General features: G+C 39.2%; 2 protein-coding genes and 1 long non-coding RNA gene across 3 annotated transcripts in view; 1 reads left to right on the top strand and 2 right to left on the bottom strand.

Annotated features, from left to right (window-relative positions):
- Positions 1-3,650: 3,650 nt before the first annotated feature.
- On the top strand, positions 3,651-15,788 carry LOC135074859 (uncharacterized). Its single transcript, XM_063969240.1, has 10 exons — positions 3,651-3,734; positions 4,167-4,265; positions 4,527-4,650; positions 4,771-5,412; positions 5,553-5,738; positions 7,952-8,092; positions 8,890-9,070; positions 9,650-9,851; positions 11,613-11,814; positions 14,731-15,788. Exons 1-10 carry the CDS (start codon positions 3,658-3,660, stop codon positions 14,830-14,832), a joined length of 1,956 nt encoding a protein of 651 aa, XP_063825310.1. The 5' UTR covers positions 3,651-3,657; the 3' UTR covers positions 14,833-15,788.
- A 91-nt stretch (positions 15,789-15,879) lies between these two features.
- LOC135074729 (axin) overlaps positions 15,880-25,741 on the bottom strand; it is a 100,708-nt gene continuing 90,846 nt past the window's right edge. Inside the window, exons 17-19 of the mRNA XM_063969101.1 lie at positions 25,270-25,386; positions 24,558-24,764; positions 15,880-19,710 (exon numbers count right to left, since the gene is read on the bottom strand). Of these exons, the coding sequence (XP_063825171.1) occupies positions 19,587-19,710; positions 24,558-24,764; positions 25,270-25,386 (448 nt within the window). The 3' untranslated portion in view covers positions 15,880-19,586. The remainder of the gene's footprint in view (positions 19,711-24,557; positions 24,765-25,269; positions 25,387-25,741) is intronic.
- On the bottom strand, positions 20,745-22,128 carry LOC135074730 (uncharacterized). Its single transcript, XR_010257885.1, has 2 exons — positions 21,426-22,128; positions 20,745-20,907 (listed from the first exon to the last, which is right to left on the bottom strand). It is a non-coding gene; the product is annotated as an uncharacterized LOC135074730 (long non-coding RNA).

The following is a 25,741-nucleotide window of genomic DNA, read 5'->3' as shown; positions in this document are numbered from 1 at the left end:
AAAAGTTCTTAAAAAAACGAAGACAGGCGGAGGGCCTTGACCACAGATCCATATCAGCCCCCCTAGACAAAACGCACTTTTTGATCGAATCGAAAATCGAATCCGTCAAATTCCATACAAAAAAGGGGCTTTTCGACCACTTTTCGACTGGTTTGCGATTATAATGGCACTTTGTCTAGACCCACTGTGGCCTTGACGTGCCACTCATGCAAGCAGAGACCCGATTACGGTAACTCTTAACGTCAACAATCCAGACACGCTTCTCGATTCTGCGATACGATTGGTCAAAACAGCTGACGTACGCTGTTGAACGACCAATCGTATCGCAGAATAGAGAAGCGTGTCTGGATTGTTGACGTTAAAAGTTACCGTAATCGGGGTCCAGTATTACGACATTTACGACCTGGAGTTAGAGATGGGTTTCCACCCGGGTAAAAACCCACATGAGGGTAAAAACCCAATAAAAACCCGTTTCATTCCACCCGTGGGTGTTTACACCGGGTGAAAACAAATAATTTTATAATTATTTCAATTGGTATCTTTTCTTTATTTTTATTGAATTTTTCTCATTTAAGTTTATTGATTAATAAGTAATAAATCAAATTTAACACTAATATGCATTTATATCGTGGCCAAATCGTTAAATTGATCACGTTATGATGATGTGACCAATTATTTTATAAAATGGTGTTATTTCAAGAATCGTTGAACCGATTTAGAAGAAATTTAGTAGGAACACAATAATTTGTGATCATGGCAAGGACATGGAGGGGGGGAGGGGGGGGGGGGGGGGATGCCAAACTCTCTCTTTGATGACATTACGGTATAAAGTTACAAATAACAACACCAACTACAAAGTACTTCTGCTTAAAAACTTGAAATCGAACCGCCCTTCCGCCACTGTAACGCATTGTAACGTTTTTCAAGACCTCCTCTCCCCCCAGATTGCATTACGTAACACTAGAACGCCCCCTTAGCAACAAATACCACTTCTCACTTTAAACTAATTTAATTTCATTTAATGTATAATAAGGGTGATCTGTGTATAATAATAATTACTTATTTGTTATTTTATTCATTTATTTTAGATATTATGGAAATAAACAGCAGCATTCAAGAAACATAAACCAAACCAAGTAACACATATTTAACTTAAAGTATAATCATGTTCTGCATGGAGTAAAGTTACAGATTCATTTATTGTAGCCCACTCGTTTTTAGCTACCCTGGAATATGTAAAACCAATCTGCTTGACAGCTTTTCTAAGAGTTTCATGGCCCCCTGTGTATCCTATTTGCTTTCTAACCAGAGGTAGCAGTTTTTTTATTGATGGCATCTCATTATGTTCCAAACAATAGTCCTTAATTATTATGTCTCTAATAAGGTCTAGGTCAAAGTCACTAAATATAAGTTTGTCATTTCTTGGTTTCCTCTTCTTTTCTGCTCCAATTTTTGTGCCAGTGGCTGCTGCTATTTTTGCATCTCTAATAATGTTTGATACTGTGTGTATGGAAACCCCTGAAAAATAATAATGAAAAGAGAAGTAACTATGATACAACAATCATGAACTTGTTTAGAAGACTGCACTCAGTAGGTGATAGTTAATTCCTCGTCTCGTACCTGTTGCAGTCGCCACACGCAAATTCACTTTAGCTAATGGTATTATGGTTGTGCGGTTCATTTTTTCTTCCTTGCAGAACTCCAGAACCCTCAGTATGACTTTTTTGACCTCAGGGCTGAGATTACATGCCATGATCCTGGTTTTAGCATAAGTTAGAATATCAAGTCATTAAAAGAAAGCATAAATCTTATTCTGCACATTTTTTTTTCTCAAATACTAACATTAAATTAAGCTATGTAACTTGAAAACAACAGTAAAATACATTTATTGTAAACAAACAACAACCATTTGTTGTTGACAAACTAGCAGACAGCTGATTGACACTGACAGTGACAGTTTTTTTTTACTAACAAGCAATGCGGTACCACCAAACCTTCTTCTTGGTTGAATTTCAAATTCGATTATCGGTTTTTTACAACATTCCGAGTCCGATTTTTAATTCGACGGAATTCTGACAGCTGTAATTTTTTGACAATTCAGATGTAATAAGCCTTTTTTGCTTTGAATTATTAATAAATAATATGAAATAAAATTTCTTCAACTACAACTTACAAGAATGAACTATTGTTTGTTTCGTGAATTCAATGTACACTAATTATTATGTACATTTTAGAGATTAAATAGAAAAAAACGTGTTTTTAACACAGTAAAACAACATATTAACATAAACGAAAATATGTATTGATCATTAATCATCATTATCGTCATCATAATCAACTTGGATTATAAAATTGGCATCTTGTTAAATTGATTATTTTATGAAGCTAAGATTTTATTAACAAAAGGATTTTCATAAAAAGGTTTGTAACCCATGGATTATTGGCCAGGGAGTCCAGTAATAGAAAAATAATTTCCTAATTTTTTTTTGTAACTTCTAAAATATGATAATAAAAATTCAAATAACCATTTTGAAATGATCAGTACATTTTTAAGCCTTAGTTTTTTAAGTGAAACCTTAAATTCAAGAAAGGATTATTTTTTAATTTGTGAAAATGCTCTCCATCCTTAGTGGGAATGTTTTAATGTTGGCAACACTTCTGAAATGTCAAAATTCCGTCGAATTAAAAATCAGAGTTTAGATTTCTTGTCTATGACATACTAATCCATTCACTCACAGTTCGTTCTTCGTTTCTCTAATCTGTGACTCACACTCATGAAGCTAAAGATAAAAATGGAGGGCAGAGTTGGAACAAAAACTTGAGTCAAATACCTACTTATATCTATCTCGCTCTCTGCGGCCCTACTTCTCTTTTTAGTGTGAACTGTAGTATTGCTATCTTCTGATTTAAATCTCCTTGTAAATTCTTCGAAATAGCCAATTCACTAACCAAATCAGAAGTTAAACAAATAAATAATTAATATTTGAAACTAAGATTACCTAGTTAAATAAAAAATCACATAATTGTCGGCCATTTAGGCTTAATGTGTTGGCGAATCAGGGAATTACAATCCCAATTCCTGGGTAATCGGTACCATGTGGCAACATCGGCCCAATCCGGCCCATCATGGCGGTTGTTTACTATTTTGTTTATTAAGCAGTTAATTTCGTTTGAGATTGTTTACTCGAAATAATCATTGTTTTATCACAAGAATTGGTGCAAAATTTTGTAGTGCGTGGTTGCGGTAGTACGTGGTATCCTGGAAGTGACATAAAATTCCACGCGTAAGTGTTTATTTCGTGATTTCCGACATTGGATCATTGTAAACATTTTTCACATTTTATACAGTAATTTCTTCCTAAAACGTTTTACCAGTAATTACACTTATCATTTTTAATGATACCTATGTCAAGAAATAAAGATTTTACATTGGTTTCATTGAATTTGAGCAATTTTATATTTTTTGTTTATTTAGAAAGAGCAAGTCTGCCCACAGAGAGCGAGATAGTGATACTTAGTTTGTGCTTCAAGTAGGTATTGGGAGTGTGGCCTCCATTTTTATCTGTAGCTTCATGCTCACACTGCGCAAGCAAGAGAAAAAAAAGAAGACAAAAACAAAGAGGATATAATTCACTACGTTTTCGGACAAAAACAAAAATGGCAGACGAAGACGAAATTGACATTTTAGGAGATTTTTCATTTAATTCTTGTTTTGCTCTAAATAATCAAGGAATGTGAGTATTTTCTCTCGTTTTCTACTTCATTTCTCTGGTATTTTCAGTGCATAATTGTTATGTCTGTTCTTTAATGATATTGTCAATCACTGTCATTTTGATGATCAAAACAATAACAACAATAATATTTTGCTTTGATTTAGATTTTACATTGTATTAAATTGTACTCACTGTAACCAAATATTTAAATATTGAACTAAAGTACCTAATATATTTATGTGAAGAAAACAAACAAACAATTTTGATACAGCTAAACATCACAAGTATTCTATCTGGGTTTGATAACCCAGATCATGAGCTGTATGTAAATAACAAAGAGAAAGACTTTATTTCTGAGAATAATGCAACTAAAATAAGAAACCTGACCTAAACATCGCCTAATTATGAAATAGTTTAATATGTTTTCTAAATATATTATTATATTTTTTTCAGTCCGTCATGTTCTAATCGGGAGGACACAGTTCACCCTCAATGGCTGATGGACTCGACTGCAAATAATTGGTATGATATTCAAGCAAAGAATATGAAACGGTATGTAGGGCAACATATACGATTATCTTTACAAGAGTAACTTATCTTTATGAAAATAAAAATAAAAACATTTTTTATTTACATTCATAAACTGCAATATTTTTTTTAATAGTGATTCTTATTTAATTCTTGCTAAGTAATTTTTACTTGTTTTCTTTCATAAAATTTGATAAATGTATGCTTGAGGATTATAATGTATTGCAAATAACCCTGTAAGTAAACAATATCAATTTTTAATTATAAAAATTATGATTCTTTCAGAGAAAAAGATGGTCATACAAAAAAAATATCAAGTAAAATGAAAGATGAAATAGAAGAAAATGTAGGAACTGACATCTACACTACTTGGAACCAAAATGAGAGGGCTATGCTCATTGCAGAGATGGTATGATTACTATAATAATAATTTATTTATGAATTAAAACTGTTTCAGATAGTTTACTTTCAAAGAAATTGTACTAAAAATAATATTTAAAGACAAAATGCCTGTAATTTTTAATTGTAGGCTAAATATGGGAGGAATGTACGTAAAATATCAGAAACTATAAAGACCAAAAGTGAGGCTGAAATCCAGGCATTGATAGAAGCTGAGTATGGGATCAACTTAGATACACCCACATTTGGTCTAGACAAGCATGAAGACCATGATGATGTCCCAGCTGTGGTACAGGAAGAAATTGTCACGGACGACACATCTGTCATTGGTGCTTTTCACATAACATCCAGGAAGCCGTTTAGAAAAAAAACCTACACCAAATCCAAAAATAGCTTAATTAAACCTGATATTTTAAAAGCAAACATCAAACCTGATCTCATAGCTATAAACCCATCTGAAATTGTATATGAAGATGATCTTATTATAGGGTCGACTGAATCGATTGGGTCCGACTTGGATTCCACGGATATAGTGTCAAAAAATATACTGAAGCAACAAAAGGCTAAGGGTAAGAAAATTGGCAATCACAGGAGGAAAGTGTCTAAGAACTATGACAAAGCACCAAGAAATAGGAGTAAAGACTTGTTGAAGTCGCCACAGGAACGACAGAGGAAAGATTCAAGCGTGTCAGAAGATAGCACTAAGAGTCCAAAGATGCAAATAGTATTAGGATCTGGACAGGCATTGCCTGTTTCTGAAGGAGAGCAAGTGGTAAGAAAATCTATAAAAAGCTTTGTGAGAGGGGTGTACCATACAAGTTGTTACCTTAAAAATATCTTTCCTGTTAGATTGATTTCTCATTCACCTTTCATAAAATTTTATAAACTAAGTTTCCTTTTATTAATTTATAGATAAAAATAGAGAAAAAGAAAGATTCAGAGCCAGAGAGCGACATCGATGTTGACAGCGACAAGGAAACCACCAGCTGTGAAAAAAAGAAAGAAGTAGCACTAAAGCCAGTCTCTGATGATGTGCCAATAGCTGTTCCCCTAAGGAATTTTGAGCCCATGCCAAGGAGGCAAAAGAAAATAAATCTGGTAATCATAATACTATTAAGTACTAGCGGCCGCCCGCGACTTCGTACGCGTGGATCCCGTTTTACCCCCTTCCCGCTTTTCTGTTGACATTTTTCCTGAATTTTCTTTGCTATAAACCTCACGGAGCGCGAGACCTTTCCAACGAATGCAAAACCGTGGAAATCGGTTCGTGCGTTCTGGAGTTATAGCGTCAGGGAGGAAAACCCGACTTATTTTTATATAGTAGATTTCTAATATAAGTTGAATTCTAATTAGAATGAAAATAATATTGCATCCAACTTTTGCTGACTAAACTGAAACTCGTAAACATTATTATTACTTATGTAACCAGAACTTTTATTGGATAAGCAGTCTTTGTCTAATTTCTAAGTGTCATCTAATAGTATAAGATCCCGCTATACAACGACCTTCATCGAGATGCTTATTTGATGAAACATATTTTATATTCAATTTAACATGTCAATAATTATATTGCTTAAGGGTTGCCTAATAAATTTCAGTCCAGGATATGATTAATTAATCATTAAAAAAAGATTTTTTTTTAAATATTTCATCGGTTTGACTATTAAACAAACTCTATACCAATCGAAAGTATGAAGCCCATAGAATATGCAAACGTTAGGTTGCCTATTCTTTTCCAGTCATAACTCTCGGGTTGCCAGGTATAAACAGGTAAATTGATAGAGCATTTTGCATCGGTCTGATAATTTAATCAAATTTAAATGAAAATAAAGATTATTTCATTATGAACACGGTGGTATAGGGTTGCCTGCGAAAAATCAGTCCTGAATGACGGTTGTCGAATTTTGTAAAGTGAAATTAAAACTGAAAGGTGACATTTTTCGAGTAGTTGGCAACATTTGGGAAAGACGAGTTGTATGAGGCGTTTCCAGTGTTGCCATACTTATTGCATTTTTCGCTTAATTTAGACCATTTTCCGCGCCGAAACCCATTTTTACTTTTTTTCTAACTTAAACCAATCCCGTGAAACAATTCCTTAAAACCACCCAAGTCCCAAAATTTTGTGGCCCCGTAGCTGCCAGTGTTGCCAGGTAATCGAGATAAAAATAGTCAAATGTCATTAGTTTGACCTATTTGCAGGAGGCGTCATCCAAATTTTGGACTAAAAGTCGTTATTTCCATTTTTTACATGTTTTGACCAAATCTTTCAAAGAATGGCAACACTGGAAAATTTTGTTTTTCCAAACGATACTCCTTAGCAAACTACGTAATCGCTCTATACAACTCGACTTTCCCAAATGTTGCCAACTGCCCAAAAATGCATTTGAAAAATCAGAAATCTGAAACTTTTTACAAAATGACCGCTCACTCGGTCGCCATCTTGATTTTCTGAATTTTCGGATTTTTCCCATAATCTGGGTCGTATAACCGACCAAACCCCATTTTTGGATTTTTTCTGCCATATCTCCTTCTGTCCGTCCTTAGCTTTAAAGACACCCATGTCGAAAAAAAATACTTTTCCCCGTAGCTGCCAGTGTTGCCAGGTGATCGAGATGAAAATGGTCAAATGTCATTTGTACGACCCTTTTGCAGGAGGCGTCATCCAAATTTTTGACCGGAAGTCGTTATTTTCACTTTCGACATTTTTGGACCAAACCTCCCAAAGCATGGCAACACTGGAGAAATTTCTTCACCCAAGCGACACCTCTTGACAAGACACACAAACGCCTCATACAACTCGTCTTTCCCAAATGTTGCCAACTACTCGAAAAATGTCACCTTTCAGTTTTAATTTCACTTTACAAAATTCGACAACCGTCATTCAGGACTGATTTTTCGCAGGCAACCCTATACCACCGTGTTCATAATGAAATAATCTTTATTTTCATTTAAATTTGATTAAATTATCAGACCGATGCAAAATGCTCTATCAATTTACCTGTTTATACCTGGCAACCCGAGAGTTATGACTGGAAAAGAATAGGCAACCTAACGTTTGCATATTCTATGGGCTTCATACTTTCGATTGGTATAGAGTTTGTTTAATAGTCAAACCGATGAAATATTTAAAAAAAAATCTTTTTTAATGATTAATTAATCATATCCTGGACTGAAATTTATTAGGCAACCCTTAAGCAATATATTTATTGACATGTTAAATTGAATATAAACTATGTTTCATCAAATAAGCATCTCGGTGAAGGTCGTTGTATAGCGGGATCTTAGACTATAATGTTTATTACGTCTTACAGGATGGCGGAGGCGGCTACACGATAATGCACACGGCGGCAGGTGACTTGCTCTCACGCGCGGACGAACCGCGGAAGCCTCGGGCGCCGCGAAAACAGCCCGTGCACCTCATACCCTGCCGGATGTATAATGCAGAAAACCCGGTGAGTAAACCCTATTAATTAGAAGCTATTTGAGTTGGTAAATAGTTTATTATTCTTTGATTGTTCATTGAATAATCCGATTTGTATGATTGTTTTATTGTATCTTTTACATATTGATTTTTACTGTAAAAAAATGTTTTCAAGGCTTTGTGGCAACTGTAAAATTTTCACGTCACGAAATTATGTTATGACTCTTATGTATCCGCTCACGACGAAGAAAAGCCATAACGCTTTCTGAAACTAGTTAGATAAACTATATCATGACGACCTGTGGCCTAATTCACGTATTATGACAGTCAAGATGTCGCTGACGTTCAGAAGTCGTCCCATTGAAAAACAGTTCTAAATCCGTATTCATTTCGATAGAATGATTACTCGATAGGATCGCATTCATCGCATTTAGCGATTTGTTGTCGTTGAAGTTAAGGCTACTCTGGTTATAAATTGCAGTCAAGGTTACCGTTCGTTTTTCGTCCATTGTAATCCCATATTGACCTTTTCTTGTCTTCTTGAATTTTCAATGTAATATGTGTGCCCTGAAAAAACGTGTATCGTATTGTGGTCTATTGTTATGTACTAACTAGCTTTTGCCCGCGGCTTCACCCGCGTGAAATTTAGTGTCAGATCGGCATAAATTAAGTATATAGCCTATATGTTAATCTGGGTTACAAACAATAATACTGTAAAGTTTCAACAAAATCCGTTCAGTATTTTTGTGTGAAAGAGTAACAAACATCCAGACATTCAAACTGTCGCATTTATAATATTAGTAGGATAATGATTATTTATTTGTCCAGGCGCCATTCACAGTGCGCCTCCACGTGTCAGCGCTAATCAGTGCGGACGCTCACGCGCACACTTCCCGTTCCGAAGTGATGGGGCTGCTGGGCGGCGCGTGCGGGCCGGGCCGCCTGCTGGTCGCCGCCTACCGCCCCGCCGCCGCCGCGGCCGGCGGGACTCACTGCGACATGGACCCGGGTGAGTTGGATAGATAAGATTTGTACCTGTGTGAGATGTGTTGATGAATTGTGACCCAGGTGAGATATTATGTTGAAAAGTTTTGTACCTGTGTGAGATGTGTTGATGAATTGTGTACCCAGGTGAGATGTGTTGATAACTTTTGTACCTGTGTGAGATGTGTTGATGAATTGTGACCCAGGTGAGATATGTTGATACGTTTTGTATTTGTGTGAGATGTGTTGATGAATTGTGTACCCAGGTGAGATGTGTTGATAAGTTTTGTACCTGTGTGAGATGTGTTGATGAATTGTGTATTGTGCGGAGACTATACACACTTATAAGGCCCAGAACAGACGGTGAAACGCAACTGCAACGAAACTGCAACTGCTAGTTACTTTTGAGTTGCATCTAAGTTTCTGCCATAGCGTCCGTTAAGAGACCACACATGACGCGACCAGTTTGAAACTTTCAGTTTCATTCATAAGAATCATCAGAAAGTTGCAGTTTCGTTGCAGTTGCGTTTCACCGCTTGTTCTGGGCCTTATGGTTACAGCTTGCTAATGAGTACCCGGCTTAATTAACTTTCCACACCCGCAGTGTCTCAAGCCGCAGCTGCCGAGTCACTAGTCTCCCTCGGCGCGCGGCCGCTAGGCTGGCACCACTCGCACCCTCGCTTCCCGGCGCAGCCGTCGGCGCAGGACCTGCGCTCGCAGCGCCACGTGCAGCGCGCGCTGCCGCCCGGCCTGGCGCTGCTCACCTCGCCGCACTGGCTGCCCGGCCGACACGCCTCCACCTACCGGTGCGTACATATACACTACGGCAGTGGTTCCTAACCTTTTCAATGTCACTGAAGCCTGGTCCGTGAGCACGTAGAATTTTGTCCAATGACCCCAAGATACCCATCCTTATCGCTCGCGCGTAATTACATTGCTGTCGCGACTGCGCGACGGGCGCCCGCAGTGAGTGTGCGAGCGCGACAGCAACACAATTACGCGCGAGCGATAAGGATGGGTAGCTTGGGGTCATTGGACAAAATTCTACGTGCTCACGGGCCAGGCTTTAGTGATGTGCTATCGACTATACCTTGAGGGTACAGTAACACGAAGCGAAGCTGTGGAGTGGCTCTTATCACTCGGCGCGACGCTACTGCACTGGCATCCCCGCTCGGTCGACGGGACGACACGCCTCCACCTACCGGTACTTTTTTTTTTGTGTTGATGATTTCTGCAATCAGTCGCCAGACTATAATCAGATTTGGTGTGTTTATTGTTATTAAAGAGCAGCTGGCCTATGCCTAAGCTGTCTTCTTAAATTACGTGGTTTCTTTTTAGTCTTTTAACCACGTTGTCATTGTCATTATCCAGCTATCCATAGGCGAGTGGATTGAGGTGATGAGTAAGACGTTTGATGTGCAGTTTCTTATAGCGCTCTATTTCTGTGTTTCAATGTTCAAGTATTCGTGTATTTCATCATTCCTCGTGAACCATGGGGCATTCGCCTGTACTTACGTATACTTGCTGTGGCAAGGCTTCTAGAGTAATGTGCTGTTTCTTTTAACAATTTGCAATCGTTTGTCATTTTGCGCTTTTGACGTTATGCTACTAAACGCTGTTGGCTGTACCTTGCTGGTATAATGTCATAAACCGCGGCGGCAGAGTGGCTCATCTCGCTGCACTGGCCGCCTGGGCGACACGGCTCCACCTACCGGTGCGTACGCATAAACTCGGACTTCTAGTGATGTCCACCATGGTCCAGTGTACTCGCGACGCCTCTAAATGGAAGCACATCGCCAGAAGAGCTACCGTTGGAGATGAAATTACCCTACCATGTACCTCGTCAGCGCAACCACGACCGCTCTGACAAGAGTGCCTGACTAAGAAGAAGAAGAGTGATGTGGTTGACTGTAACTTGCGGGTACAGTAACACGAAGCGAAGCTGCGTAGTGGCTCTTATCGCTCGGCGCGGTACTGCTGAGCTGGCACCGCCGCACTGGCCGCCTACCGGTGTATATGTCACCGTAAAATTGTGAATTCCGTCAGATTATAATCTGACGTAGTTAAATTACAATCTAACCTAACCTAACCCACTGTTAGTTTACAATCTAACGCGTTATATTATAAACTGACAGAGTTCACAATTTCACGTTGACATATACACTTACACCACAATGTCCACAATAGTGATGTGCTGTTAACTGTATCTTGCGGTCAGAACAAGTACTTCCTCTGTGGTTGAGAATTCAAGATAAAACTCGCACCTTTGGCTTAATCATCATTTGCCATTAGGTAAAATGCAGACCAAGAGCTTCCTAATTATTGTCACCACTAAGCTTTAAGCTTAATACTGGTGGACGGTAAGGTTTGACTTACATTGCGAATTTTCATTTTCTTATCCTGCTAGTGTACCTACCGGAAATAAGTTTGAACCAATGATAAACTATCGCGTTGCATAATTTAATTAATTTTGGACTCTCCTTCTCTTTCTCTTTAACACTTCTGTAAATTTTGTATAGCATAGACAAGCTCAGAATTTTTAATGAATGGTAACCGATCTATTCCAGATGTTTCCGCGTAGAAGACGCAGAAGACCCGGACGCGTTGCCTATAGGCTACCAACTCAGCGTGTCGCTCGAGCCTGACCTGACAGAAGAAAACGTGGCCGCCTTCTGCGCCGAACTGGCCGCCATGCTGTGTGACGCCGCGCCCGCGCCGGGACACATGGCTGCGATATGTCCTGACGCTAACATGTCGCATTTGGATAAGGTAGGTTATTGATGTTGTCTTCGGCTGCTTGCTGAATGTGTCGTTAGAGCCTCAGTTAACAGACGCCAACGTGGCCGGGTTATGTCCAGATGCTAACATGTCGCATCTGGATAAGGTGGGTTATTGATGTCGTCTTCGGATACCAACTCAGCGTGTCTCAAAACCCGACTTAACAGCCGAAAAAGTGGTCGCTTTCTGCGCCGAGATGGCCGCGATCTGTCCTGATGCTAACATGTCGCATCTGGATAAGGTGAGTTATTGATTTTGTCTTCGGCAGCTTGCTGAATGTGTCATTAGAGCCTCACTTAACAGACGCCAATGTGGCCGGGTTATGTCCAGATGCTAACATGTCGCATCTGGATAAGATGGGTTATTGATGTCTTCGGATACCAACTCAGCGTGTCTCAAAACCCGACTTAACAGACGAAAACGTGGTCGCTTTCTGCGCCGAGACGGCCGCGATCTGCCCTGATGCTAACATGTCGCTTCTGGATAAGGTGAGTTCTTGATATCGGCCTTCAACTCAGTGTGTCACTCGAGCCTGACCTGACAGAAGAAAACGTGGCCGCCTTCTGCGCCGAACTGGCCGCCATGCTGTGCGACGCCGCGCCCGCGCCGGGACATATGGCTGCGATATGTCCGGACGCTAACATGTCGCATCTGGATAAGGTGAGTTATTTTGTTGCGGCGCTTCTTCTCAGCACTTGCCAAATGTTTGTCTCGAAGCGCTGGTAGGGCAAAAAAAGAATGAGACATGTATAGGCTCCTTAAGAGCATTTGACGATTTGCAAGTACTAATTTAATTAGTCTAAACAAATAAAGAAAATTTTGATTTTGATTTTATTGATGTTGTCTTCGGATACCAACTCAGCGTGTCTCAAAACCCGACTTAACAGACGAAAACGTGGCCGCTTTCTGCGCCGAGATGGCCGCGACCTGCCCTGATGCTAACATGTCGCTTCTGGATAAGGTGAGTTCTTGATATCAGCCATTTAACTCAGTGTGTCACTCGAGCCCGACTTAACGGAAGAAAACGTGGCTGCCTTCTGCGCGGAACTGGCCGCCATGCTGTGTGACATATGGCCGCGATATGTCCGGACGCTAACATGTCGCATCTGGATAAGGTGAGTTATTTTGTTGCGGCGCTTCTTCTCAGCACTTGCCAAATGTTTGTCTCGAAGCGCTGGTAGGGCAAAAAAAGAATGAGACATGTATAGGCTCCTTAAGAGCATTTGACGATTTGCAAGTACTAATTTAATTAGTCTAAACAAAGAAAATTTTGATTTTGATTTTATTGATGTTGTCTTCGGATACCAACTCAGCGTGTCTCAAAACCCGACTTAACAGCCGAAAACGTGGCCGCTTTCTGCGCCGAAATGGCCGCGATTTGCCCTGATGCTAACATGTCGCATCTGGATAAGGTGAGTTATTGATGTCGTCTTGATAACCGTAGTAAGCTGGTGCTTAGCATGACATTAGAGCTCAACCTAACAGACGCCAATGCGTTACATTTAATTTTAGTCCCGGTTTGTTTGAGCGGCGCGGAGAAGTGATTTGAATAACCAATCATATTTCATTATTCAGGAAACCAGGAAATCTGAGGTGGAATTGTAAGCAATCGTTATCATTTGACAGTTCATAACGTACGATTATTCTGTCAAACGCTTTGTTTATAGATGACCCACGCTGAACTGTCCCACCAAACTCAATGACAGGGGGGCGCTATCATCGTTCAACTATATGGTTTCCAACATGGCAAAGATAGGAAGCAGCGATACGGTATTGACGGTGGCGCCCCACTGTCAATGTCATGGATAGGACAGTTCAGTATTTTGGAACTATAACTGACTTTATCGTTCTGTCAAATGATTACGATTGCTTTACACAATTGAGAATGTTACTAGGTATGCAAAATCACTTGAAACCTATGTTACAGTTAAGCTTTTACATTTACAAATACATTAGTTTTTATTTCATTCAAAAATACCCAGTAGTTATGATTTTATAGGCATTCAAAGTTCGCTTAAATATTGAGTCCCGCCGACGGTCACGTGACCCCGTGTGACGTACATTCACAGCGTCCGCTCACTAGAAAACGGATATAAACATACTTAAATATTTTTTTTTTTGTAAATACAAACTTATTATACATATTAACACCCAGACCCATCACAGAAATTAAAATTGAACCAAACCCAAACTTGATGCGATTGTGTCGTTTTATTGCGAATTACCTTCCAGCTCCATCATTAGACCCCGATTACTATATAGAATTAAAATACTCATCAATACAAAACGAACGAGCCCAAACTCGATGCATTTAAGTCGTTTTATTATAGAGTTCCTATGGCCACCTTCCAGCTCCATCATCAGATCAGCTCCATGTCATCATAATATTGCATGGTCATCCAAATCACATGTGTTTGCGAAATTTCAGCTTAATCGGTTGCCTGGAAGTGGGTCTTAATTCAGTTTGCAAGATTCCACCCATACAAATATGAGCCAGTCGTTGTAATATGACGTCACGCGCATAAAATGGCGGGCCGGCCGCCGCCCGCACTTTTAAAATTCAATATCTTGGAAACTAATTAACGTATCGAAATAATTCTTTCACGTGTATTTTTTATTTTTAACAGAGAATACAGAAAGCTAAAAAACAAAATTAGTGAACATTCTTCATTCCACCTCTTATTGGTTATTCAAACACTTCTTCGCTACGCCCCGCCTTGTTGGAACCCGAGCCTTATGTTAATTTTCTTTTTATTCCATACCAAATAATTTACTGTTTCTTTCTAAATATTTGTCGCCATTTTGTGTACTTTCGAAAAGCCAGTCGATTATTAATTACCCGTACTTTAAAAACTCCTCCTGTATCAAACAATCCTGTATACAAACTTATTTATTGTTTAATTTCAGTGCATATCGAGTGTATCGCACCACTTGCGCGCGGCCGGCTACGACGCGCACGCGCCCGTCGCGCGCCGCGTTCTGCACGCGCTCCGACACGTGCTCGGGTAATGATACCGGCCGTATGTCCAACTACCCTCCACTCACTTGTGCAGTTGTGCCTCGATTCAACCCTAGATGGCAGCACTGGCGAAAACGGGAGAGCTATTCTTTAAAAACATGTCGCACAATTCAGAATAAGAGAAGACAATCGATTAGTAACTGGATTTTAAATGTGCTTAAATTCAACCTGTGATGGCAGCACTGACGAAAGCAATAACTAGGCTATTCTTTACAAAATTGCACTATTCGAAATACAACCGTATGAGAACTATGAATCGCCTACGAGTAGAGAATAAGATAATGACTTTTGGAAGAAGCCCGCTGCTCAAAGGCATGGGTACCTCAAGAGTGCCAAGGATATGGTGCAATTGTAATGTAAATATCAATAGGTATCATAATGAAAAAGTTGCTCTCTGACTTATGTATACTACGAGTATCAACATGATGATATTATTTTATTTCTAAAACATTTTTGCAAGTGTAAGTTCGTATCGATTCAAACGCGTCAGATTGGCAAGATATGTATGTATTCATGTACATAAAGTACCTATGTTGTTTGTAATCGAACAAATAAAACTGAATTTATGACAGGCATATTTATTTGTATATAGTAGTTTTTGCCTGATCATAAACTTTTTATTTGTTCCATGTTTCAGACCTTAACATTATTTCATACTGTTAATTTATTTATTGAAATTTTATTAACATAGTTAAGCTAATTTCGTTGTAATTTTGATTATTTTATTCTGTTGATCGCCTTGTCCTTACCATTTTTATTCAAACTTGTGTTTAGTACATAAGCCAGTATTAGCAGTAAGGTATTATTAACCATTTTACCATCACAATTAAAGTTGTTTACGGAGTGACTTCGAAAAGAAGTGTATTTGACTGAGAGACATTAAGAATGTTGAAACACTGTGATCGATACGTAAAATAAAAATTGCAATAAAAACTTTTAAAACATATTGTTGTCTTTTACAAAAATGAGAAATCACCTAATTATAATAATAAGTCGTAGTACGGTAGTACAAGTCGGGTACAATTGAAAAGCAAAAGCATATGGCACAGTTCCAGTTTATTTTTTAAATGTTACATGTGCTAGATAAAAAAATAATACAGTCCGATTAGTGGAATTCTTTACTATTTATTGCGGCCGTCGACCGTTACATGTATCATTGTTGAAAGTAATACTTTATTTAGTACTTCAATATTTTAATACAAATCGTTTACTTATTAGTTCCCACATCCGTGTACACTCTAGACTTGGAAAACATTATATTTTATACATTTTTAACAAGCAATTTTAACTCGACGTATTTTTTGAGCCCTCAAGGACATTTTGGTATTACATTATAAAGGTACTTTTCGAAACTAGTGTGGGGAAAGTGCCTTATATAATTTAAAAACGATATAGTTCATCTATTTATACATATTGTCGTACCGACACGCGGTCACGTTTGTGATCTTGAAACGATGTCAACGTGTTGGACGTCTCAGACACAAGTATTTGATACCCGCCACGTTTTCATTATACATAACATTTATTAAAAGGTTTAGTTACAAAAAATAACTCGTAATCATACTAAAGCTTAGACAATTTCGCATAAAACTGCAAAAAAATACAATAAAACCAAAAATATTCCAAAGAAGTACAAGCGATCTTTGTATATGGAAAGCATCTTGGCAGTGAAAGAAGACGACGTTAACCGAGCCTCTAATGCCCGCTGGCAACGAACTACAACTCAATAAGTAAAGAATTTTCACATAAAATTGGCTAAATATTGGCCCTCACTGGGGGCGGATAGATAAACAATTCATTTAAATCTGCGTCCGAGACGTATTGGGAGCGCGTTAACGCAATCTTAGGCAATAAATAAAAAAAAGATTTTAATTAAATTAATAAAAAATAGAGTTCGAATCGACGTAGCGTTAAATCTATATTTACAAGTGTTAACTTACATCTAATTAGAAGCATCAACTATGAAAAATTTATCAACATTGAAGGCACATGTTTCCGCACCCGATTCTCATAATTGTGCATTCGTTAGGTGCACTCGTTTCGCTGGCAACACTCCTATATCTTTAGGAGGTACGGCCGGCGGCGCAGGCGCGTCCCGCAGGAGACAAAAATAAAGTATCTAAAAGAAAATAGTGGCAAATTTAAACAGTAGTAAACATCGTTGCTTAAATTAAGGGTAGCTCCTGGCGCACGCTTGTGCCGCTGACCGTATCTTTGGACCGGACATGACAATCTATCTTACTTATATTTTACAATATGCAAGTAATAAGTACTGTACGGAACGGCCGCCCGCGCGCCACTCATCAGAGGCCGGCGCGGCGCCAACACACGATTTCCTTTTCGATGCAGACGAAGGCAGAACAATAACAGACGGTATCAGCTAAGTTATTCAGAGAGATAAGTTTTACAGTTTGTTCTTCAAGTTACATTTTAGTTTTCAAATTCTAAGTTACGTGCATGACTAGTCAGAAAGAATATCGTGTCTTGGATCTGCTAAATGTAGGCAACCTCGGGTGGCGGCGCGCGAGCGAACGGGACTAGCTATCGAACTAAGTTGACTTAGGGAAACTCAGTCTGGCAATCATTTCGCAGTAGCAACGTATTGTGACAGTCGGCGTGGTTGCAACGTTTGTCGTATTTCTTGGTGGAACTGATATTTTAATGCTCGATGTGTCTTAAATGTAGTGGTTGAGAAACTGTAAAGTTTAGGGAAATTCAGTCATTATTATGTTTTAGTGAAAATATAAATGGATCAACAAACCCTCCAACGACGCCGACTGGCCACTAAGGTGGAATAAACAAATGTACTCTTACTCCTATCTGTCTAATTAGTCCTATTCACAGCTGCAGAACGGAAATAATTTATTTTAACTGTCCACTTAATTCATTAGAGCATAATTGATATTCATTGAGATCCCATTATAAATGTACCGTGAATTTTGAATCGAACTGCCGTCGATCACAGAACAGATGGTTATTCCTGTTTTTATAAGAATATATTTTTACACAAACCAAAAAATGTAGCCGTTAGATACTAAAAATAAATTGAACTCTCAAAGATTACAAAGTACTAACAATAATCAAATATTCTGTAGTCGATGGCGATATTTCATTGAAAGAGTCACAATTTCCGAATCCTCAATTATAACGAAAGTATATATTTTAAACAGAACACATCTTGTATATCTAACACATTAATTTAAAATATACAAACTAAGCAGTCATTCATGTAACACTAGGAATATTATTTAAGAAATCGCATAACTGTCGTACTCCAAAATAAAAATATCGTACAGTAGTAAGCGTACTCAACTAGCTCAAGTAAAAAAATAATTAAAATCAAAAGCTAAGAGACGACGAGGAACAGAAGTTTATACAACGTGGCCACGAGGGGCTCGTGTAATCTACGTTTTAGTTGTTTAAATAAATAAAGTGTTAACACTAGCGTCGCCCTGCCGGCCCGCCCACAATCACGCCTCACGTTACTCAGTAGTTCAACACAATACATCAATGTACATTAAACCTATCATACACTTACAAAACTTATTGTTTCACGTCACATTTGAAATTATAATAAATATTGATGTAATAGATTCATACAGCACAATCATTGTTCACATTGATGACACTTATTAACAAACAAACAATTTGAATTTGGGAAGAGTTTCAAATATGGATACAAATATTTATAGGCGGAGCGGGACAGAGCGACGAAAACTGGTATTCAACTGATTCACATTGCACTTAAACTCCTACTGATGTTTACAATTTGGCGGTATAACCAGGCTAAATACCAGTGGCTATTTTACTGGCATATTTATAGCGTTTGGCAACCAGCAGTCAAATATTTTGTGACTGGGGTTTATGAGCGATAATTTTGATTTAACGAACTCTGGTCGACTACCAGTTTTTATATCTAACGACAGCTGTTAGACCATAAAACGATTTTAAGATACTTACGATGTGTATGGGTTAATAGACACCAATATAACACACATATTTATTGAAAGACACTGGATTAAGTTGCACTGTCTAATTATTATAAAAAAAAAGTTCAAAGATTAAGGCTGGATTGCACCATCTTCATAACAATAACAAACGTCCTAATCCTGTCAAACTCCATACAAAAACACCGGTTACGATTATATTTACGGTTAAAGTAATGTGGTGCACCTCAGCCTAACAGTTAAGCCTGCCGAAAATATTTTAATACAGAAATGGTGTGGTGAACAGTTTAAATGGTGTCTACTAAGCCAGAAGCCTTAAAAGCAGGCAAATGATGGAGTCTACTACATTATAGTCATACATTATAGCGCGTAGTCTGTGGTTAGGGTTGCCAGGTCCTAAAACACAAAATCCGGACTCTGTGCTTCATTTGGCCGGACATTTAACCCTAAACCCGGACATGCAATTAGTGTCGTAGCTTACGAGTGAATTCTATCATCATTGGTTGCCCAGCATCCTGATGCGTGCGCTTGATATTATTCCGCAGCTAGACTTTCGCCTGGCGCGGCAACCACATAAAAATAAAAAAAGCCGGACATCCGGACAAAACAATTTTTGGCCGGACACGACCGTAAAAAGCCAAACATGTCCGGCTAAAGTCGGACACCTGGCAACCCTATCTGTGCCTAATCGATGGGTTCACCGTCGATCGATTGCTTAGTCTGTGGCGGCTAATCGATGGTCTCGTCATTCGGTAGTGTAGTCTATGGTCTCGCTGTCATCCGGTAGTCTGTGGCGCCTAGTCGATGGTCTTGACGCGCGCCATGACCTTCCCGTCGAACACGGGCAGCGTGTCGGAGTCGTTACACACCTCCTCCTGGATCACCGTGTCTAAGTCCGCGCAGTTCGTCTTGAAGAAGTATCTGGAATTACATTTGAATGTCAGAAACTGCCACTTCAGTGTGCTATGTATCGATGACTTAGAAAATTGCGTTACGAATTTTATCCTCACCGGATTAAAATACTAAACCTCGCTGGTAGAAGGTGAATGCAACAAGACGATCGTAGAGTAAAATTAAGAAATAATTTATTCGGCACACGCAAAACTTACAATTCACAAATATGTTTACATAAAACTGTGCCAGCATCAGTCGTAATAGAGTATGCTACAACTCTACTTTTCAGTAGGTGACCTTTATGAATAACGACAGGTATATTTGACCTCAATGGTATCTGATGTTAGTCGAATCGGGCCTATAGTCTTTTTCACGTAAGATGATCCGTATGAAACTTCAAGGTTATCAATATTACGCATACTACATAATTATGCAGAATATTTTTGAAAAAATATTTGTATTTTATTAGCAATATAATAAAAAAAAATAACTACCTTGTCTTGAAATATATAGTAAAATCTGAGTCTATTCATTATATTTTAATTAAATACGATGTAAAAATATTTTTTATTTAATGTCTCAGAATACAGAACAAACCAGAAGGAGTGTTCGATAACATTTCTACGCGGCAACTTGTGTCCAAAATACTTCCCCTCCCGCGCCCCTCTACCCCCTTTAGTGTTACTAGCGCCGTGTGACACCCCCATTTTTGGGGTAAAATTATGTAATTTTTTAAAGAGATGTTAAACAAGTAAAAAATAAGTAAGTGAAATAAGTACACACGGCCAGTGTTAACTATCCATTTCCGTTTTTGCTCTCGCTCTTATCAAATGGTGATTCTTTGCGATAGAACGAGACGACATGACTGGCCATAGGCATAGATAGTACCTACCTACCTATGAATTTAATTTTTACTCCGAAGTAACTAAGTGTAAGATGATTATTTATTTCTATTAAATAGTGTAATATATGTACTATATTTTATGTAGGTATAATATGTTATTTAAAAGTCAATTACAAAAGTCGAATATAAATTTTAGAATGCCAAGTAAAACAAAAAAGAAACTTAAGGTTCTTTATTATGTAAACATATCGACAACAAAACATTTGTTTACGGCGCAGTAGTGCTTTTAGTTTAACTTTTCTTGGAGTCAAAAACAGAATCCAAATCAAAAACATCACCAATACTTAAATTTGATTGCGAGGCAACTCTGGCTGTGTATCCTGAAAAAAAATCAGAGTAAGTATGTAAGCAATAATTAATTACTTAAAATTATTATTAAATATACAAATATTGCTGCTGCTGATCTGTTGATACCAATGCCTTACTTTTGAATAAATGGGAAAGTATGAAATTCACGATAGTAATTTATTATCTCCTCATTATTAGGGAGTAATATTATAAATTAATTCAATATATTGAAATCAAATCAAAATCAAAAATATTTATTCAGTTTAGACCACAAGTGGCACTTATAATTTAATTAATCAGGTTGTCATGTCATGGATGAAATTACACAAAAAACTAATTAAAACAAAAAGGATGGGGAAAATATTCCATTATTCTGTGGTAACGCTAACAAAATTAACGCGTGAATTTTTTATAAGTAGACAAATGTAATTCAATATAAAAAAGTAGGGTAAAATATTCCGTTGACCTGTGGCAACACTTACAAAATACAACCGTGATTTTTTTTGAAAATTATTATTTAATTAAAATGAATTGGAAATGTGCTACTTACGGATAAAACATGATCCCATGCACTTTCTTCGTAATTCCAGTAGCATTCTTACATGTTGGAACGGCACAAGACGGCATAATTTAATTATAAAGTGTCAATCTGACGGATATGTAAACAATGCGCGCGCCGGCCATTGACTGATTGCTCTAAAGTCAAAGTAGTGCGATTTGGAGTACTTTATATGAATACACATTTACGCCCGTTGACGGTTTCTGGTTTGTTCCGTATTCTGAGTTTAATGTACGCAATGTGTGAAACGGAATAGATTTAGTGCTGGGGTATTTCTTGTATAATAAAATCGATTATTTCCGCGGTTCATTAATCGATTGAAGTGAATACTTAGTTATTAAAAACATCACAAAAATCAACTATATTTTTCGATTATTGACTTTAATAAACGCATTAAAAATAAATTAATAGTTTTTAATTTAAAGAAACAGAACCAGTACTTTTTAGGAATCGTTTTTTCGAACACGAACCATGAAATTTGAATATTATCAATAAAAAATTGTTACAATAATATTTGTAATTAAAAAAAACATGTTTTTTGTTAAATAACACCTATACAAAATATTTCTCTAAAAGTAGGTTTTACTAATTCTTCGAAAAAAATCGATAGATAAATCGCTATGGTTTAGTTATGTGACATCTCTAAATCTTTCAAACTCGAAACGTCATACGGATCATCTTAGGTGAAAAAGACTATAAGTCACGTCTATCAAGTATGAAGTCCACTTCTGCTAAAAAAGCACTACTTATTTTGCATTATTACAAGCGTTATTTTTTATGTAGAGCAAAGCAGGTAGTTATTTGACTGAACCTGATGTTAAGTGGGTGAGATGCAGTCTAGGATGGCACATACTTGCCCAGTAAATTCCTATACACTTTCGCCCTGAAGAGGCCCGGATTATAGCTAGAGATGATGACGTAATTGGCTAGTCCTCTCACCGGTAGTTCCCCTTCGGTGTGCGCGTCTGAACTCGCCGTCCCGCTGCCGCAACTAGTGTTGTAGGCTTAAGATGCGCGCCGTGATAAGCGTTTACCGCGCCATTTTATCGATTTAAGCCTACATACACTCGACAGCAAATAAATCGCACCACCCGCGACAAGCACTTTCAAACGTATGCATCCCCACTTTACACCAATATTGGTACCATTCAAAAGCCTAGTTCTAAACTTCATTTCATTATAGGAAAGGTTTTTACCCCAAAAATGTTTCTTTAGAAGGATCCAGAGACTCCAGAGTCACTTCTTCAAAAAATAGATAGTTAAGCTTGAGCCAACTTTTATGGCTACTGTTAAGTTGAGATTAATCGCTATCCATCTGTTAAAGAGGACACGTGTGATCATTATTTGGTTTTATAACCATAAAACTTGGTCTAATTGATCCCAGAGGTGAGCCCAAAGTGAGGTCTTTTTTCAAGTCACATTTATGGTATATGTTAATCATTTATTAAGAAATTAAATGTGTTTTTCTTTAAGGATATTATTTTATTGGGCTTTCAAATAACACCAATATTGTTGGGGCACCATTATTGTGTCAAAAGAAAATCTTTAAAGTTCGCGTCGCGGGTGGTGCGATTTATTTGCTGTCGAGTGTACATTTTGACGTCCATAAAATCATCGATAGCATTTTATCACGGCGCGCATCTTAGCCCAGCTGGTGACCTTTATGCTAGAGACAATAGTGGTAAAATTGTCTAGTTCTCTAGTTCTCAGAGCGTCGATGTGACGTCACGGCTGCCAGGTGCGCAGTTAACTCGACCAGGTTGTACACTAAAGATGATAATGATATGGCTAGTTCTCTCACCGGTAGTTCCCCTTCCTCGGCAGGTAGTCCTTGAACAGCTTGAGCGTGAGAGGCGCGGCGGGTACTTTGAAGCGGTAGGGCACGGCTTCATCAAGGAACGACACGACGACCACGGTGTGTGCGTCCGTACTAGCGGCCCCGTCGCTACTCGTGTTATAGGCCTAAGATGCGCGCCGTGATAAGCGTTTATCGCGCCATTTTATCGATTTCAGCCTATATACATTTTCCATGTATGTCCATAAAATCACTGATAGCATTGTATCACGGCGCGCATCCTAGCCCAGCTGGTGACCTTTACGCTAGAGATGGTAATAATGAATAACTATTTCTCACCGATAGTTCCCCTTCCTCGGCAGGTAGTCCTTGAAGAGTTTGAGCGTGAGAGGCGCGGCAGGTACTTTGAAGCGATACGGCACTGCTTCATCAAGGAACGACACAACGACCACGGTGTGTGCGTCCGTACTAGCGGCCCCGCCGCCACTCGTGTGTAGGCCTAAGATGCGCGCCGTGATAAGCGTTTATCGCGCCATTTTATCGATTTAAGCCTACATACATTTTGACGTCCATAAAATCATCGATAGCATTTTATCACGGCGCGCATCCTAGCCCAGCTGGTGACCTTAATGCTAAAGATGGTAATGATGAATAACTATTTCTCACCGGTAGTTCCCCTTCCTCGGCAGGTAATCCTTGAAGAGCTTGAGCGTGAGAGGCGCGGCAGGTACTTTGAAGCGGTAGGGCACTGCTTCATCCAAGAACGACACAACCACGACGATATGCGCGTCTGACTAACTAACTCACCGTCCCGGTGCCGTCGCGACTCGTGTTGTAGGCGTAAGATGCGCGCCGTGATAAGCGTTTATCGCGCCATTTTATCGATTTAAGCCTATACATTTTGACGTCTAAAATCATCGATAGCATTTTATCACGGCGCGCATCCTAGCCCAGCTGGTGACCTTTACGCTAGAGATGGTAATAATGAATAAATATTTCTCACCGGTAGTTCCCCTTCCTCGGCAGGTAGTCCTTGAAGAGCTTGAGCGTGAGAGGCGCGGCGGGTACTTTGAAGCGGTAGGGGACCGCTTCATCAAGGAACGACACGACGACCACGGTGTGTTGCGTCCGTACTAGCGGCCCCGTCGCTACTCGTGTTATAGGCCTAAGATGCGCGCCGTGATAAGCGTTTATCGCGACATTTTATCGATTTAAGCCTATACATTTTGACGTCTAAAATCATCGATAGCATTTTATCCCGGCGCGCATCCTAGCCCAGCTGGTGACCTTTACGCTAGAGATGGTAATAATGAATAACTATTTCTCACCGGTAGTTCCCCTTCCTAGGCAGGTAGTCCTTGAAGAGTTTGAGCGTTAGCGGCGCGGCGGGTACTTTGAAGCGGTAGGGCACGGCCTCGTCCAGGAACGATACGACCACCACGGTGTGTGTATCGGTACCGGCGGTCCCGCTGCCGCCGCCGCCGCCGCCGCTCGTGCTGCTCGACTTGCTGCCGCCGCCGCCGCTGGCGCTGCCGCTGTTGAAGTCAAAATTTTATTTAGTTTATTCCTATTTTTTCAGATTTTATGGAAAATAATAATTGAGTAAATTTAAAGAATAACTTCATAATAAAATAAAATGAACTAGGAGTTGCCTTATACAAAATTAATTTGAAACACATCGCATAATTGTGCATAAGATCTCAAAAATTACGTGTGCATGCACCAGTTTCTTTTCAAGTGACAAAGAATTTTCCATTTCGTAAAAAATAGTAAAAATTGATTGCAATTCCTACAAGAACCTAGGATTCTATGCATCCGCATGGAGCACTTCAAGCTCTTGAACCGTTTTAAGTGTCGTAGCTACTCTAGGCGTCCAGCTTTGGTCATTTTGCACTGAGTAACACTGCTGCCGCTAGCACGCTGCCCCAGCCGTCACGTAGAACTCCTAACTCTCGTGTCTACTGCTGCAACTCCTGTGACCGCTTAGCCAAGGTCTACAGCTTGACCGTCAATAATAACCCTGTCTCACAAAAAACTCACCGCGGCCTCTGCTGCTGCTTGTCCCGGCGGCGGTGGTCATCCCGATCAGCTGACGACGCGCGCGACGACAAGTCTCGATGCGCGCGCCGCTCCATGCGCTCTAACCGCCTCTGTGGTCTAGTGGTAAGACCACCTGCTTCAATCGATTCCCAGTAGGGGCAGATTTTTCTGTTCGGTTTGGTTGGTAGTAGGGCTTGTTCTAAGTCCACCTGGCTAGCTGCCATCTTACCTAAGTCTGTCGCCATAACAATAATGTTAACAGCATTGTTGTGTTCCGGCAGTTAGAGGTAAGATAGCCAGTTCCTCCGTGGTTGAATTCCGGGTGAAGCTCGCTTCCACCTTCGGCCTGATCATCACTTACCATCAGGTGAGATACAGGCCAAGTGCTTCCTCGTTGAGGACACTTCGCAGAAAGTAACACTGTGCTTGCTTCCCCGCAGTAGAACTTACCGCGGCCTCTGCTGCTGCTTGT

Source organism: Ostrinia nubilalis, chromosome 9, assembly GCF_963855985.1.
Source record: "Ostrinia nubilalis chromosome 9, ilOstNubi1.1, whole genome shotgun sequence".
In the NCBI taxonomy this organism is placed as follows: domain Eukaryota; kingdom Metazoa; phylum Arthropoda; class Insecta; order Lepidoptera; family Crambidae; genus Ostrinia; species Ostrinia nubilalis.
This window is presented reverse-complemented; position numbering and strand designations above follow the sequence as displayed.